At 44.3% G+C, this 18,792-nt stretch overlaps 1 protein-coding gene across 4 annotated transcripts in view; it reads left to right on the top strand.

The window, feature by feature from the left end:
* LOC139050587 (phospholipid-transporting ATPase ABCA3-like) overlaps positions 1–18,792 on the top strand; it is a 110,655-nt gene that overhangs the window by 72,664 nt on the left and 19,199 nt on the right. For 3 of the 4 annotated variants that reach the window (XM_070527150.1, XM_070527148.1, XM_070527151.1), the window contains 6 exons: positions 567–768; positions 6,426–6,693; positions 7,980–8,105; positions 8,459–8,710; positions 12,220–12,411; positions 17,958–18,133. In XM_070527150.1, the coding sequence (XP_070383251.1) occupies positions 567–768; positions 6,426–6,693; positions 7,980–8,105; positions 8,459–8,710; positions 12,220–12,411; positions 17,958–18,133 (1,216 nt within the window). The remainder of the gene's footprint in view (positions 1–566; positions 769–6,425; positions 6,694–7,979; positions 8,106–8,458; positions 8,711–12,219; positions 12,412–17,957; positions 18,134–18,792) is intronic. The other variant, XM_070527149.1, reaches the window with a different exon arrangement.

The following is an 18,792-nucleotide window of genomic DNA, read 5'->3' as shown; positions in this document are numbered from 1 at the left end:
CGATCGGTCCTGTTGACCTAGACGAACTTTGCACCGGCAGAGGCTGGCTTGGCTGATGCGGCGCCATGCTGTGAAGCGCAGTGTTTAAGCAGTGTGTGTGAATTGGGCCGATGTGGAAGATCGCTGGAAGCGAGAAAGTCCGCTCCTTTTGCGTCAAAAAACGACATGAAGTGCTTCTATGATGGCATCAAGCATGAAGGGCTCCAGAACGAATATACCAAATATTTAAAAAATCGAATAGTAGGTATTCGATTCAGGAATCGAATTATTGATTGTTTGCTATTCATTTCAATGATATTCAAGTATGCACACACCCTTGTTTAAAACAGAAGGTGTAAGATACAATTATAAAACCTTTGGCATACAGTCGCCAGAGGTATAGCAACCAAACATCATAGGTCTTAAAATTGTATCTCTCGCAGCGCTTTCGAATATTTCTTTTTCGTTGAGCAACTTGGCTATCATTAGTTAGGACACTTTATATACTATGTAGTTTATTTTGTCACAAGGATACTGAAAATAGCATGGTGAATATTTCATCTGCCAATTTCGTTTGCGAAATGCAGGTACCTTGTAGGTGGTCAGACTGACAACGATGCAAAAGCCGTGGCCTGGTACAATGGCGAGCCGTACCACATTGGCTCTATGTCTCTCAACTTGGCGCACACGGCTGCACTGAGATATGTCTCCGAAGACGCCACCGCCAGGGTGTCGGTCACCAACTGGCCACTGCCTGGTGAGCTCTCCGAACAGATTGGTGTCGCTTCGGTAAGTGCCTTCTGGTTCACTGGCGGTAGCCAGTATTAGCCACATTTCTAGCCTAGAAGATGCATAATTTCTCTGTCGGTCAGAAGCCTGTCTGTAGCATGTAAGTGTATCCCAAGGTATGCCTGTAAAATGTAGAGGCATGTCCTTTGTAAGTTATGTTGCTTGACAGGGATGCTGACTGTGATGCTGACACCTTAGCTTGAAGGAGACACTAAAGAAGAATATTAATTTTGTGGAGAAGGATTGGAACGATGTAGCGAGTCGTCCTCTCCAATGCTTTCTAGTGGCTCATCCTCTCCAGCGCTTTCTAGTGGGTCGTCCTTTTTAGTGCATTTTGCTCGTGAATGCCGCTCCCGCCAAGAGTCTGTCCGCTGCGCTAACAGTCGGTCCTAAATGCCAGTGACTAATGAATGCCTTTGCAATTTTAATTGTACTAGTAAATTATGTTTATGCAATACTACTATCACTCCTATTGGGACAGGATGCTTGTTAAGTTGGAAAGTACACTGCAACAAAAGACCACTCTCAAGTTAATTGGAAAGTACACTGCAACAAAAGACCACTCTCAAGTTCGTGTACATAGCTTTTGTGACATCTATTTTAATGGCTGCTCTGGTCCGGGTAATTGTTTATGGGTAAAGAACCACATTGCATTGTAAAAAAGAAAGCAGTGACTCAATATAGTAACATCTGGGAACTTTTGGTGCATTAAAGCTGTATTCGCACATCAAATAATGTCACCTATTCAGTTGACGGCCATGCGTGATGCAATAAGCATCTAGTCTGCGGTGCGGTTTTGCCCATCGTGATTTTGCCCATCGAGACACAATCAGCAATTCGGTTCTTCGTGTGAACCTGGCTTTATAAAAAGGCCCAAATATGGGAAAAATTAAAATTTGTGGTGTCGCACTGACATACCATATTTGCATGATTTTAATGCGCCCCCAAGCCTAATGTGCACCCAGTTCTTGCGAGTTTAAAGTAAGGAAATAAAACTGCAATTGAATGTAAAACGCGCCCAATTTATTAAAGCAAGAATATATCGTGCCTCCTACATTGGCAATATGAAAAAACGAGAAATGCAGAGTTTACCTTCACAGAAACGAGAATAAACCTTTATTCTGAGCAAGTGCAGTCTGTACCCTATTTGGGTGGCCTCCTTAGCTCAGGTAACCGTGGGCCATGGTCATCTTCCATGAGAATCAACAAGGCTGATTCTTGGGCTAGTTGGTACGGTTTACTCATAATGGCAAAGCCTTTAGCTCAATTCAAAAAGACAGGGACGTCCCTTTCTTTTTTAATTGCAATAAAGGCGTTGCCATTATGCGCCTTCGGGGAGAAGCTCTTTTTTAAAAAGTATGCTTTCATAATGAAAGCAGCGTGTCGTCAACACCATTTGCACTTCATTGGCCGCAGGTGCCAAGTACACAGGGGCGGTCGTCTCGTGCGGTCTCGTTTAGTGATACAGTTAAACCTCAACATAACAAAGTTGGTAAAACCGGCTATTTGCTTCATTACATTGAAATTTCGTTCTATTGAAATTCAACCTTTCATGCAAATAAGTAGTCACCAATCGATTTTTCTTGCACGGAAAGGGGCAGCGAAATTTTTTAAATTATCGGGCAATCGGAAAAAGCGGATTTGAATAAGAAAGCAATTCATTATGACAAATTTAATAGTCGGCGACGAATGATACGGTGTCATGCCATGTTCGTTGACAATATCTTCTCGGCGGCGTGAAATAAGCGAAGCCGACCACGCTTTCGTGTGCACTCTACCCCCGCGGCTGATAGCATCGCCTGGACTGGGACGATGCTATCGGGAAAAGCGCTGGCAGCGTGGGGTGAATAATTTGTTTGCCCCTTGCTCCAACGGGTCACCGAAACTTGAGATTATGCAACCTCCAACACTAAGCGTGCGATAAGACAGTTTACATGGTGCCATTCTGTCTCTGCACGCCCACTTTTTGCACACGCGGCAGATTACCTCCAAGCAGGGTGCGTGGCTGCATATGCACTCAGCCGTGCCTACAGCCATGCGCAGCCACGGCCGAGATCTGTGCCAGAAATTGAGAGGCGTGCCAACTTAGCCTCCACTCTGCCTCCACCCACCCCCTAGCGTGCGCGCTTGATCACATTCCTGTGAGCGAGCTCCCCTCCCCCTCTTTCCTTTGCTCGCCCGGGAAGGTGGTACTCGTGAAACCACCATCTTCCTCGCACACTTTCACTCGCACCTCAAGCACGCAGCGCACTGGGCCCAATATGATCTTATCGCACTTAAACTTTATACAAAACATGATGCGGCTTCACTTCGGTGGTCGCTCTTGTCACACGGCAAGCGATTTGACAGGTGCGTTTGCAAACAGCCACTTGTAATTCAGTCATTTGACCATCTGCGTCCGCTGAAGTTTTCATTTATTGTCTCGGCATTCCTTTGTGGCGGCAGTGAAATTTCGTTATACTGAAATCGCATACAAATGCACTTCGTTATATTAAGGTTCTAAGTACGCGTTTTATGGAAAGAGGTTATGAAAAGTTAAATACTTCCTTACATTGTGAATTTCAATATATTGAAGTTCATTATATCGAGGTTTAACTGCACTATCACTTTCACGGGATTTTACAGGACTCTGAATCGGACATGTCAAAGTATGCGGCTGAGATCGTGCACAGACTGTGCACAGACTGCAAGCTTGGCACTGCACCAGAAACGGTGGCGGCCATATACGCCAACATATACTTGGAGCCGAGCGGCGCAAATCTTGTGAAAGTGCTAGTATATCTGAAAGTGATTGAATGAGAATGACGCTCCAGATTGTAGCAGAGCGCAAAATGAACCCACAGCAAACTTTATGAACACCTGTTGCTATTTTGTGATGGCAATGACACATCTGACGGCTGTGGTGACAGGCTGTCACCACAGTCAACAGCCTGTGACTGTTGACTGTTGCCTATGCTATGAACGTGGTTTTTGTTGCTTATTCACTTTTAACATTCAGAAAATTTTCAAGTCCATTTTCTTGAAAAAAAAAAAAGTGCACTTTAGATTCATGCAAGTGCAGTACTTGTACATACTCTGAGCTTTTGGCTCAAATTTCAAGAAAAAGAAGTTCGGCCTTCCTATTTCTCCCCTAGTAATCAACCTGTTTTCCTCAAAGTGAATGAAAAGGAGCTCTTAAAAAATAATTCATCAAGTTGTGCTCGCATTTTACTTTGTGCTTGCTAGAGTTTCTGATACCTGCCATGGTAGCTTAACGACTGTGGCACAGTGCTGCTAAGCACGAGGTCGTGGCATCAAATCCCAGCCATCACGGCCGCATTTCAATGGGGGCAAAATGCGAAAATGGCCATGTACCGTGGTTTGGTTGTACATTAGGAACCTCACATGGTGAAAATTAATCCAGAGTTCATCGCTACAGCGTGCCTTATAATCAGATTGTTGTTGTGGTGCATAAAACTCCAAATTTAATGTTTTTTTTTAAGTTGCTGATGTTTATTTTGTTAAGGTTATTTTGCTGTTATTGTTATGGTGTTTGACATCATGTGACGAATGTGTCTATAGGCTGCAACTCTTCTTCCAGAGATAAAATCAGTCGGTAGTTGGTGCATATCTTCTCATGCGTCTCCTTGCGGGCTTTTTACCTACTGCAGCTATAGCGTTGTGCTGCTGGTCTCGAAGTTCCGGGTTCAATCCCAGCCATAACAGCCACATTTCAATGAGGGTGGAATGCACTCGTGTACTGGGCAATGGGAGCATGCCAAGTACCCCATGTGGTCAAAAATCATCCGACAGCCCCCCCACTAGGGCATGCCTCATGTACAGAGGATGGGGTTCGCATGTAAAATCCAAGATCTGAAATAATTTTTTCATTTTTAAATTTTTTATGCATTAGCATTCTTGGGGTACTTCATGCCCTTTCCAGGGGCCACCTCTCTGTGCATGTATGTATCTGTTTTCTCACCAACCTGGGTCACTGGGTAGTTCATGGTCAAATGGGTAAGGCATTGGGCTGCGGTGCTCGGGTAACAGGGTTCGAAACCATCCATCGTACCAACTTGGGTCGCTGAGTGTGTGGCAGTGTGTACATACGTGCTGCTCTTCAACGAATGTCTTTCACAACAGCATGGGCCACACTAAAACATAAGACTGGGTAAATACTGCTGTTCGAAGAAACACTTTCATACCAAATTGGGGACTTCGCTGTGTGGCACTCGGTCTGTGTTGGTCTTGAAAGAACCTCCTTGACGCCAACTTGGGTCATGAAAGAGATCCCTTAAATTTCTCCCTGGCTGAGTGTGAGCAAACCAGTGTCACAAGGGTTCCTCAAGGAAAGCAACCCAACGCATTAGCAGGCTGCACCACAACTGGGTATGCGTCGCTCTTTAGTGAATCTCTCGCCTACTTGGGACACTGAGCATGTGTCACTGAGTGTGTGGCAAGCGAGGGAACAATTCTCAGCATTCGCAGGCACTGGAGCGCCACGCTTCCCATTGTCTCGGAGGCTACGTACAGACTTCTCGGCAATGCCAATAGATGGTGCAGCGTGCCTGGAGAGAAGTGTGAGGGGAGAGACGGGTTGCTGTGTAGCATTTTGTGGCATTCGCACGTACTGGCGTGCCATACTTTTTTGGAGGCCATGCGCAGGCTTCGCTGCGGTGACACTAGATGGTGCCGAGTGTTCTTAGGGAAGCATGAAAGAAAAGTCCAGCTGCATATCTCACCTCATACATAACTCGTTTTGGCGGTGGCAGTACGTTATGTTGCTATATTGATTCAATTCTAATACATTACCATCGGCAGTCATCGTGAGATGAGTTCTGCCACAATTTCCTTTTTCGTCATATTCTTTCTTTAACCCTTTCTTTACCATGGCAAAAATGGCCACATAATTTGTTTCTTTTCTGAAGGAACTATTACATTTAAGATTGTGTGCAGTTCACAAAAGGAAAGCAGAGTAGCTGTGTTTTCAGTCACGCATTTCTTATGAATGAGTTCTATGTTTTTACACATAATTTTAATTGCCATGAACAAGATTGTAGAACGAAGTTGCAGAAAACGTGTTAAAATATGCTTGTACTTAACCAGAAAAAATTTTTAGAGAGATTGTGAAATATACAAAATGTTCTGCAACCCAATAGCCACCATCTGTGAAGAAATAATTTTGTCTTGACCAGTACTCCCACTACAAAATGTTACCTGGAAGCACAATAGTTGAGCATGCATTGTGGCAGAGCGGTTCCTCGATGTAAAACACAGGGAAATGTTGCAAGTCTTGCAGTAAATTGTTGTTTATTGCTGGATTTTGTTGACATTGCATTTCTTGAAATTCCTGTATGTACCTATTTTAGCTGGCTGGCGCTTAACGGCTTCAGAAGGTGGAGGAGCCCAGACTGGCTGGAAAAAAAAAAAAGGCAGACTGTATGATAAACAAAACTAGTTTTTTTTACTATAAGTTAGATGGTGCAGCATGCTTGCGAGGGCTACTGAAGGTCTTAGAAACAGTGCTTGACACCATCATTAGCAGGCTAACAGTGCCCAGTGGGCACGGTAGGTAATGTGTAAAGCAGGTCTGATTAATAGACTCGAGCTGTTCTACTGATGCAGCTACCGTTGTTCCTAGACAGCAGAGTGCAATTTCCTTCTCGCACCTCTCGCAGTACGACCAGGCAGCCCGCATCCTGGCTGCTGTCTTTGTGCCCACGGCGCTGGCCTTCCTGTCCTCGTCATTCGTGCTCTTTCCGATTCACGAGCGCGTCACCAAGTCCAAGCTGCTGCAGCTCATGGCGGGTGTGCCGGGCGTCCTCTTCTGGGGTGTCACGTTCCTCTGGGACTTTGCTGTCTTTGCCGTCTGCAGCACGGTCGTCATGATCCCGCTCCTGGCGGTCAACCCCAACGGAGTTTTCACCTCCAGTCCTGGTGTGCCAGGTACAAAGTTTGTCTGGAGCTGCTCTTGTCAGGGTTTCTAGCGGTTGAACGAGACTGCACACGGTGATCCATTGGCAGTTGAGCGTGCGCGTGATGGAGTGGCATCGAATTCGCACATTGTCTTCTTCTAATGTGTTCATTTTCCGCCACGAAAATGTGCATCTACACCACGAAAGTTGCCGTGGCGAATGCACTGCTAACAAACTCGAAAGGAACTTGAATACGTGCTCCACTCAGTGACATGAGCTCATTTCTGTGAAGTTGCAGTGAAGGTGAACGTCTTCCAATACTTATCTGTCTGTTGGGGACGCCCTTGAGCATGGAGGTGTGGAGGGCAGATGTAGTGCACATTCATGGGTGGAGCTTATACTCGACATTTAGGTTTTCACCGTCTGCAGCCGTGATCTTTCACCAGCTTGACAGCCTTACAGGGCTGCTGGCAAATTTACCTGCTCTGCTAGTTTAGCAGTCCAGCTGTTCTGAGAGCAGGCGTGAAAAAAGGGAAATCTTTGTGCAGTGTTCTCTTTTACAAAAACTCCCCTTATGTTCATGAACAGCGCACAAAACAGCCACATGGTACCAGAGAAAATGGTGTCACAAAGCCGTGCAACCTCCTCCGATTATGCATATGACAATGGAGCCGCTAGAACAGTGTCTTGATAACTGTCGTTAAAATAGATCTGCTTCTGCTTCATGGATAATCGTTCCCTCAACTCTTAGGTACCAGGAGTTGTGCATGGATACTATAGAAGCGTTGTAGAGCAGCACACCTGTTTTCCCACTGGAAATAACTTGTGGTGAAGTCAAGCATTATTACAACAGTCGCATCTAACGTGAAAATACCTTTAGTATATCTGATGTTCTTTTATAAGCATATGCAGTGATATAGCATTAGAACTTTTTGTGGTCCCCTTCACATCCGCGTTATTGGTTAGCGACGTTGGTAAAAAAAAAAATTCTTATTTAGATTTTTGTCATTGTGTCCAATAATTTGTTACGTTAGTGCTATATCGAGTTTCAAGTATATCAAAAAAGATTGCCTTAGGGAAGTTTCCGTATTACAATCATTTGTTCATAGAGAAGATAATAAGAAGTAAGACAGGAACATTGTATCTAGAAAAGTTTGGCCTAGTTCTTTCTTTCTTTTACTTTTTGACACTTCGACTGGCCAGACCATACGAACGTTTCCAGAAATGTTGCATATCTTTCTTCATTGGCAGTCTGATAAACGTGTGTTGATGTTACCGTGTTAATGCTGTGTGTGCGTTTACCCTTTTTATTTTCAGCGGCCACATACTTCCTTTTCCTTCTGTATGGCTGGGCGGCCATCCCATTCAGCTACATCTTCTCGTACGTCAAGGACAAACCGTCTTCCGGCTATTCCCTTCTGACCACCATCAACGTCATCACAGGTATACAGATGTTACAAACACACAAAGCCTATTTAATAGGGCTTGTCATACTCAACTTTCCTTATCTTAATCACCTATCTGTTTCATTTCTTCCATCTTTACGCTTATCCTTGAAGCTGGTTGTGTACAAGGTTGGGGAGGGGGGGGGGGGAGGAGGGGACAATGCGTAGCGCATTTCGCCACGAAGTGTTGAGCATGCGTTTGCAAATCTAAGCACTGAAAAGCAGCCACTTTATGTGGCAAGTTAATTCGGGGTCTTCCTCTCTAGCATGCTTCATAATTACATTGCGGTTTTGGCACGTAAAACCAGATAATTTAATTTTAATTCAATCTTGTATTTCCACTTTTGGCAGGCGTGATGCTGAGCATTGTGATGGCCGTCGTGGGGTTCCTTGCCAAGTTCCCTATGCTGGGCATTAATGAGGACGCAGTGCAAAAGTCCATGTGGTTCTTGCGGTTGGTGCCTGGATTTGCCGTCACCTGGGGTTTCTCCAACATCCATGAGATCGGAGGGGATCCAGCCAAGTGCGCCAAGCTGACGCCCACCCTGCTGAAGAGCTACTGTCCCATATCTCAGCTCATGGGCATCGAGGTTTGCTGCCAAGGTTGGCCACCTTCATTTATTTATTTATTGAAACATGCCTTACAGGCCTCATGGGAGGCATTGTGCAAGGGGAAGTAATGCACAAAGAGAAATAAACATTGCGATAAACTCTTTATATAACATCAATATGCACCAAAATTTTACTGAGAAAACAGGCAAAAAAAAAACTGTGCTGGGAAATACAAGGGCAACAAAAACATACTGCACAAAAGCAGAACGATAGAGTAATAAGTAGTACATTAGAGAAAACAGTAGCGCAGTAAACATCTGCGTATGTGCCAACTCTCCCAAACTATTAATAAAATTACAAATTCCAGCTCATTCTACAATATTGTCAACGTTTCGGCAAGTTTTATGGAAAATGAATTCTGTTTGCAAAAAAGTTTCGCTCGTAGGTGTCCTGCATATGATGATGGCGAAAGGAAGCTGTTAAGCCTTAACGAGGGACATGGATTTTAGGGACAAAAAATTGCGAAAAAAATCTATAATGTTGAAAATGGTATTTTTGGAATTTCTAACTATTATTCTACCGCTTCGCCAAATTTTGTGCATTCTAAATCAATATGTTAGACGTAATATAAGTTTTTGGCACCAGTGTGGGCTAAATATGAGCCGAATTTTCCGTAAAAAAACACTTTTTCTACTGCGCATGATGGCCCCTGCAGTCGTTCGGTCGCGCCGACCCGTATATCATTTGAAAGAGCAGTCTCTCATCTTCATTTCCCACCACCACTGGCTCTGTCCACACACTGGCAATGAAGAAATTCTGCCTCAAAAAGAAGACCCAGTGCGTGCTGTAATTGGTTGACAAAGGCACGTGACCCTCAGCTAGCCACGCCATTGTCTAGACTGGCGTCGTCTGCATCAATCCGCGGCCGCTTCGCACACGCTGTGCATGCCAACGAGGTTTCCCACGCTGACAACGATGCCGAACTCGACTCCGAAGTTTGCTACGAAGTTCCGATTTAGAAAAGAAAAAACAAAAGAAAAGAAAGTCAGCATACAATGTCGAGAAACAACACTCCGCCGTGCTGCGTCCATCATCATCATCATCAGCCTGGTTACGCCCACTGCAGGGCAAAGGCCTCTCCCATATTTCTCCAACAACCCCGGTCATGTACTAATTGTGGCCATGCCGTCCCTGCAAATTTCTTAATCTCATCCGCCCACCTAACTTTCTGCCGTCCCCTGCTACGCTTCCCTTCCCTTGGAATCCAGTCCGTAACCCTTAATGACCATCGGTTATCTTCCCTCCTCATTACATGTCCTGCCCATGCCCATTTCTTTTTCTTGATTTCAACTAAGATGTCATTAACTCGCGTTTGTTCCCTCACCCAATCTGCTCTTTTCTTATCCCTTAACGTTACACCTATCATTCTTCTTTCCATAGCTCGTTGCGTCGTCCTCAATTTGAGTAGAACCCTTTTCGTAAGCCTCCAGGTTTCTGCCCCGTAGGTGAGTACTGGTAAGACACAGCTATTAAACACTTTTCTTTTGAGGGATAATTTGATGTCATTTGGACGCAGCTGATGAACAGCTGCGTCCAAATGACATCAATAAAGCGTGTTTATGGTCTGACGTTATCGGCGAGCGGGCGAGCGTTGGAGTCCGTTGGCCGCGTCCGGTTACACTGGCTTCAGCGATATGTCGAACCATGGGCCTTATGATAGACACTGTTGTTCCTTGTCAACATGACTTAACGTGTGTGCGTGCTCACCCTATGTCGGACTATATTTTAGCCCGCCTGCTCCCGCATTCGAGCGACGCCGTTGATCCCGATGGCGTGTTAGGCCTAGTCCCCGGAAGCGCTTCTGATAATGGCTGCGTTTCATTGACGTTTCGGCACGGCGCTACTATTCTGTAGCCGGAATTTTAGCGGCGTATGGACAGTGAAGATCAAGAAAAGCATTAGCGTCAACTCCTGCTACTGACCGAAAATCGAAACTACTAGACTGCGTTGACGACACTGCCGGCGGGGCAAACGAGGTGCTGGCTACGTCTGCTGAGCATGCATCTGCTGAAAATTTGCAGCGGCTGCTCAGAAGGCATCACCGTAGTGACACTAGCTACCAGACAGACTACATTCCTGGAGGCTACTAATGCAATAGCACTTGTATATATTCAAATATTGTATGGTGTTCTGTTATAAAAATAAGCTCATTTAGTTTTTTCGGGTTTTCTGAGTATCTCATTTTTGGTGTTTTTTGAACTTGCAGAAGCAGTATTCTCTGTCTTTAGGGCACATAGTACCGTAATTTTAACAGTGACATGTGTGTTATACACAATGATAGGAGCAGATTTTTAATTTCGCTTTTGTAAATTTTAAGATCTGGCTTCCAGTTGGACCACATGATTGCCATGTCTGGAGATCAGACTTCAGATTGCTGTAAAATTGGTAATATCTGCAATATAAAAAAGTAGTCCTACAGTTCTGTTGCTTACACTTTGTTGTATCCAGCCATATGTCTTATAAACATTCTGGCTGATACTCTTCTTACAATCGTTCAGATAAACAATAGGTGATTAATTTTAATTATATCTGGAACCACTCTGTCAATTTAAAAGGTAATTATATTTTTGAAATCAGCATGAAAAACTCTGTCTGGGTGGCAGTTTTCACTAAATTTAGTCAAACAATAAAAATAAAAGTTTCTAAGCCCCTCTTCCCCCCTTAAGAACTGATCGCTTAGGTTGCAATGCACACTGCTTGATGGTTACATATATTCTGCTTTGCTCGAGTCCTGAGTCGCTGCCTGCGGCTCTGCTTGGCTTTGGGTAAGGTTCAGGTTACCGGCTAGGGCTGCTTGAGTTGCAGTGGCCGGAGCGGCCGAGGGTGCCCCGGTGATGGTGAAGACAGAAACCGATGGAGTCGCCAAGGCGGGACATAGCAGAAACCAGAGGGGTTCTTTCATTTGTTTGCCGTCATTGCAGTCATGCCATTGCTGTTGCCTTTGTCTACCTTTATTTTTATATGTACCGTGCCTGAACCGTAGCGTCACTGGAGCCTTGACTGATGTCACACTAGGAATGTCACTGGACCGTCGTTTGACCACTGCTGAACACATCGAGTTTCTATCTTCCTGTGAATTTTTTTGGGTAGGGAAGGTTAGTAGGGATTTTTGTTACTGAAAGCCGGGCATGTTAACTCGGGCACAGGTGGGAACGAAAAGGACACCACAAGCACCGACTATCAACTTAAAGTTAGTGGAACTTACATGCACATGCTCAATGGAAAGGCAGCGTCAACCCGTCATCAGTGTTGAGGCTTGACAATTCTTAGTGCATGATAATCGAGGGCTGACATGCTACTGTTATTAAGGATGTGCCAGGCGTCAACCATAAGGGAAACTCCTTGCCTTTCAGTATTGTGCGAGTTTCGGTCTTGTTTGGATGCTTGAACCACTGCATTACGGGCGAAAAAGACGAACAAGTGAGATCAGCCCATCTCCTAGCACATTTCGGCTTCTTGCAGTGAAAGGAAATGGTTACTTCTTTTTCCCGCAATTGCAGATTGTGGCAATGGTTCTTACTGCTACATCCCGCACTCGCCGTTCGGCATGGATCGCTCGGGAAGCGGACGGGAGATGCTGTACCTCTTCTTCGTTGGCATCATTCTGTTCCTTCTACTGGCATTCTTTGAGACCAACGTCTATGGCATCTGGTACCGAATCAGGTCGCTTCTTGGCCAAAGGTCCCGCAAAGGTACGCCGCATGTCCACCTCTTTGACCTACCTTTGTAACGTGCCTGCTGCTTTCAGTTTGTCATGGTTTTCTCGGTACAGATGTGCTGCGGTCTGACCACCAAGTTCTACAGTGTTCTGTGAATAGGACATCCAAGGAAAGACATTTAACTAAACCGCTGGTTCTTTCGTGCTGACATTTCACGCTGAAATAGTATTTTATTTGTTTATTCATTTAATACCCACAGCACCAAAAGTGCATTACAGTGGGGGGATATTACAAAAAGCGCGAAACATACATAAAAAATGTATTCACATAAATGCATAGCATGTGGGGCTGGAAAGCATAATAGTCACAATTATATCAGCTTGAAAACGTGCAAGTTCTACGGAGGCAATGCAACAATAAAAAAGAAACGGGAATTTCAATTCACTTCAAGAGGGCAAAAATACTTCATTTTACACAATACTGACAACATTAGCAGGCAAACTATTCCATTCTTGAATAGCTTTCGGAAAAAACAATTTTTAAACAACTCTGCCTTGCGGGAAATTTTGCATACTTTCAACTTGTGGTCCATGCGTTGCGACCGGTAATGAGGCTGTTGTACATATTTGTCCCTTAGTATACAAATCGTACTGTAGTATACGAAATGAAAGAGCATTAGGTGTGACCTTCTTTGTTGCCCTTTTCATGTCTCCCAATTTAAAGTTTCCTTAGCCTCAGTAGCGCTAAAATTCATACCGTATCTATTTGACATGTACCATATACCTAACCTTTATATCCTCTCACCTTGATTGGCGTTTTGCGCCGTTGGAGGGTCTCACACTACGCTGGCATACTCAAGGATGGACTGCACATAATTTTTATACATTAGTTGAATATTTAGTTGAATGCAACTTCTGTGGGCCCTGCTTGCCTGTACAGTCCACAATAAATCCCAAGTGTGAGTCATCTGTGCCGATGCTACTCAAGAAATGTTGTTTTTCGCTGTGAAGAAAAGGTGGCTCCCTCTCTCACCGCTACGGCAGAGCAGTTGTTTCATTGGTTTCGCTGCATAGAATCGTAGCACAATCTGTCATCACTATGATGAACATTGTGCTTTGCTGTAGTGAACGTTGTGTTTCTCCGTAACAGTGACAGGTGGCGCTGGCTTTCAGTTTCAGTGAAATCATTCTCGAGTGATGTCGCTGCAGATTATGTGCGCTTTGAATTTATTGTGGGTGGAGCAGGCAAACATTGCCCTCAACTGTAGCATTGAACTGAATGTACTGCAAAATGCTGCCTCTGTGCAAAATTTCAGTGTAAACGAGCCAGTGGTTTATTTGGAAAAGTCAGCCATACCCAACATCTATTTACAGAACGTTCGGCACTTGCATGCATTTGATCAGTTTATCCATAGAACTTTCATGTGAACGCTTTCCTGTCAGCGGGAACACAGCCAGTTTTTGGGCAGCCTAGCAGACGATTTTTTTACTGCTACAGCAAATGCTTGATATTAGAATAATCATCATCAGCCTATTTTTATGTCCAATGCCCAGGACGAAGGCCTCTCCCTGCAATCTGCAATTACCCCTGTTCATATTAAAATATGTGGTATCAATTTCTATAAGAAAGAATGTGCTTTATAATGGTATTATTTTCAAGTGAACATTTACAACAGAAAATTTGTGACGAAAACGAGGAAACTCCGTAAAAACATTGATACTGCTTCGCACCAAGGGAACATAAAAATTTCTAAATATACATTTTAAACATAACCCACGTACAAAAGACTTTCAGGTATAACGTACATTTTTCAGCCTTGGTTTGTTCTACCTATTTTAGTAATGTAACGAAGTTCGCTCTTAATGGACCATCTTATAATGGACTATCGACTACAGCGGACAAAATTAGCAGCAATTTTGTCAAAATTGGGGCATATAAACTGTTCTTTTGCCGTGTTGACACGGGCGGACAACTTACTTGCGAGGGTTGGCCGATGATCGCGGCTCAACATCTCAACAACGCGAGAGAGGAAGGCAGCATGGAAATGTGCTGTATCTTTCGCGCGAGAAGCAAGGGGCCAGGGAGAGCAGACGAGAGAGAGGGTGGGTTTATGGAGGGTGTCAAGAACAGAATAAGGAAACACTTACTACATCAGCATGCTTTTATTTATTGAATGAATGGGCAAATTTAGTTTATATTTTGCACAAAAGCAGTGTGAAAGCTGCAATAGCTGCCACGCAACTGATATGTGTTTGCAGAAGCGAAGTCTTCACGACTACCTACCCAGCATGGCCGCGGCACATGTCTTCATCCGCGAATGCTTTTCTTTACCACGCGTGCACCCCGATGATTTTTTCACCGCTGAGCTGGTCGCCAGCAGTTTTTTTGTCCATCGCAATGCAACCAAAGCTTTTCGCCCTCAACAGCTTCCGCCATGTTTGTGACAATGCGCATGTAGCCATTGCACCGAGTCAAAATGAAATTACTGTTTTCTGCAACCACTGCTGCTATCAACACAGTTGTGGATGGCGACCATGCATTTATGAAGACATGCAGCCAACGCTTGCAGCGGGACAAAACGAAACTAATGTTTGCCACAGCCACTGTGGACGAAATTGCGGTCGTTACTGATGCAATCATGGATGGCAACTACACAGTTATCAAAGCACGCTGCCAACCCAGTGTTACCTGCGGTGGTAAACACCAAGAATCAAGGCTATAAAGGCACAACTAGGCACAAAGCATTGCAGTATTCCTGTTGTTCACGTACAATTTCCACTATTGACAATGGCGTTGCAAACTCCGCCACTACATTTTGATTGGACGCTAGTGCTGTTCTTGCTCTTTAACGTCATACATTTGTGGTGCTCTGCACTCGCGAAGCTCTGAGAGTTGCCCAGATTAACTGACGTGTGGCCAGATAATCACACTTAATGAGAGTTTGATTCCATTAAATAATGCATACACCTGCCAGGACCACAGGGTGGGTCCGAATGAACAAGGGTCGAATTAATGACGTTTTACTGAATAATGTCACCAAGTCCAGTCCCAGCCAAGGGCTCTTAGACACCTATGTATTAGAAACCTTTTTGATGCATTCTAAGTCGGTCATATAATCACAAGAAAAATATCAAGTGAATTGCGCATAACGTAAAAAAAAATGACAACCGTTCCACTCTGTGAAGATAAAATGGCATTGAAAGCTGATGACAGTCAAAGCTCTCAAATGAAAAGCAAAGCGCTTTCGCTGCCATTCCATCTTCACAGACTGGAATGGTTGTCATTTTTTTCGTTGCGAGTCTGGCGTCGTTGCTTGCTCGGAGGTGCCTGGACTCGCAGTTGTTGTTTTCGTTCAGCATCGCAGGAACGTTCTTCATCGGTAGTCGTTTCACACCGGCGCCATTTACATTCTCGTTGCTGTTCCCTCTGGTGCTCCTCATATGCATGTTGTCCTTCGGGCGTATGAACTGTACATGTGCACCCATGTTTTTAGTGCTGATACCTCTCCTGCTTATATACTACGACAACCTTGATGTCACGCTATTGTTCACGGCAAGCGTTCTAATCTGCTCCACGTTTTGACATCTGCGCCACCACACTGCACTTGTATGGCTTTGTTAGAAATTGCTAAGTCTGTTCTGTTGCCGGGCGCCAAAAAAAACTATGGAAGGTTAGTCATATACAGCTTTTGCTGTAAAAGCTAAAAGAAAAATGTCAACTCTACGAGACACCTTAGCTGTGCACTTTCGACCACCTTGTGCACTTTTGAACGTGCCCCGGTATTGTCGAAAATTTCTGAAACGTTGGACACCTTACAGTGTCCTGTTCTACATTTTTACTCTGCCTGCACGAATGTGCGCCACTTTGGCCGCAGAGTTGAGCGAAAATAGCTATAGTAGTACGTTGGTTTTACAACATCACCAGCACGGTCATCAGCCGTGCCGCCAGCACCTCCTCGAAACTGAAGCTAGTGAAGCCTAGTTGATCGAGTAGTCGCCGACAGTGCCCAAACCGCAGGACACGGCAATCTGCTAATGTTGAAAGGCTTCATTTGATGTATGTTGTGCGAAATATGTGCATCCAGGTTTTGTTCATTCAAGTGTTAAATATTTACACAGTCTCGGGCGACTTCTTCAAGCAGTGTCAGGTGGCTCAAACTCCATTCTTGTTGTCTGCAGTGATGACAGCGATGACTAAGGCTGCAAAGCAATGGACAATGACTATTGCGAAAAAGCCCACGGTCATTCGACTTTCGCAGATTGGTGGGCTTTTGTTATGCTTCCAGGAGATGAAGATTCAGTGCAAGCACTGACTGTACGTTTTTCTCTTTGTAGCGATATGGACTGACCATGATGGCAAGCGTATCTGTGTGAAGCAGTGCGTTGACAAACTTGGGCTGTATTTTTTAGAGATCACTTTAGAGGATCTCACTTTTGTAGCAGCAGACACTTCGACGGGTGACAGCATGCTGTTGCAAGAATGTTGTCGCTCATAGACGCCGATGTATCTAGTCCTAGTATGTGAAATTTTGCGAAAGTAAGGTATCCTCGAAGGCGATGATTCAACATTACGGTGCACCTTTTTCACACATTTTTGCGATAAGTCGTTTATTCCCTGCCGAACCTGATATTTTGAATGTCTAGGCGGTCCCCGTCGAGTCCACGTTATCAGTCAAGTACTGTAAATAAATCCTTTGTAGGCTGAGCCATGCATAGTGTCCTTGTTTTAGTGTTAAACAGCACATTAGTGTGGTCTTCAACAGTAGGTCCACATAATGTTTCTCCGGTATCACTTTTTTTTCTCACAGTCCCGTGGAAAATATAGTGGAGGGGTTCTACTGTACTTGGTATCACGGGTTGCTTTCCTTTAGCACTCAGTGGGCACGCTAAAGCACTCCTCAAGAAAGCAGTTAATCCACATTGACTTGTGGCTAATGACTGTTATGGCTGCATAAGAATCACAAAAACCTCAAGGAGTTTATAATTTTTATGGCGCAAAAAGCTAACCTAATCACAACAAAGAAAAAAGCAAGACAGTGGCACAGCTGGTGCAAGAAAACTGATAAAATCATTCCAAACACACTGATAACGAAACCACATTTCTTTTCTTTTAACAAATGAAATAGTGTAGTGAAGTTATGCAATGTAGCCCCAAAAATAGAAATTCTGCGTACTGTGAGACATGGTCGCGCAACACTCTTTTAGAGAATACCAACATTGTTGATGCAAAGCAATTGTTTTGCTCAATAATTCCAGTTTTGATGTGTCATAGCAGTAAGAAGATGAAAGAAACAAATGTTACCAGTGTCAGTGTGCGGCTGAGTGGCGAACGGCACTTTCTGCAAAAAAGACAGAAGTGGTGTCTGGTACACTCTTACCTTGGAAGTACTCACTCTGATCTTGTAATTCTGTACTAACTTCTTTTACGTGTGTTCAAATTTCAAGCACTTTGCCTGCGGTCATGCTGCACTCGAGAACGCAGCAATGCTTATGGGAGTGTTTGAACACTTGTATTGACAGTGCCTGTCTTTGATAGCCCAGGACCTTTTTCTATAGTTGAGACTCTGTGCTCCCATCAAGATGGGGCAATGGTTTCGCTTACAGATATAGAGATGTGCGCCCACGGGGTGGATACGGCAGAGGACGACGATGTTGCCGCAGAGCGCGCAGCAGTCGAAGCGCTGGTCAAGGAAGGCAACACGGCAGACGAAGCGCTGGTTGCCCTCAACCTGAAGAAGAACTTCAGAGCTCTTCAGGTGACGTTTCTCTTGCTGTATTTTCACAGTAATATAGATGTATGTTGGAGGAACTCTTGCTTGTTTGATGGTAAACTGACGTGTGCAGGCTTTACGTGCACCATCAGAGATAACAGTAGCAAAATTTTTTGCCGTGTAAAAAGCCTAGTTTTGAGTGAAGTAAATGTAGAACAGCCTCCGTGCGAAATTTTGAACCTGAAGTACAGGTCAATGCTTTATTATTAGTTCACAAAAATAAGTTTTTTTGATACCTAAATTTTCAAAAATGTTGCCATTGCCACTGACTAGAAATGATACAGAACCTTGAATGTTTAAGAGCCTGCATGGGTGCCTGGGCATTGCCTCAGAAATTGGGCAGTGCTTGCAGTGCATGGAACCACTCAGAGGCCATGTTCTGGGATCTGTGTCATATCTTTTTAACAACTAGGTGTTTGTGTTGCCTGGCAAGATCTTATTTAAAGGCTGCTAGTAAAGTTTTAGACAGTTACCAGCTGTTAATTTTTGCCTAGGTTGCTGCAATGGTGCCCATATACTAACCATTTATAGCCAATTTAGCCCAAGTGAAATAGTGTAGCTGTTGCCATTTAAGTAAGCTATGTAAAAAATTATTTCAATGACAAAGTTCTCGTGGTACTCGTGGGAATGAACCCCAAGTAATG

Source organism: Dermacentor albipictus, chromosome 10 (assembly GCF_038994185.2).
Source record: "Dermacentor albipictus isolate Rhodes 1998 colony chromosome 10, USDA_Dalb.pri_finalv2, whole genome shotgun sequence".
Classification (NCBI taxonomy): Eukaryota; Metazoa; Arthropoda; class Arachnida; order Ixodida; family Ixodidae; genus Dermacentor; species Dermacentor albipictus.
The sequence above is the reverse complement of the archived record's forward strand: the minus strand, read 5'-3'. Positions and strand labels throughout refer to the sequence as shown.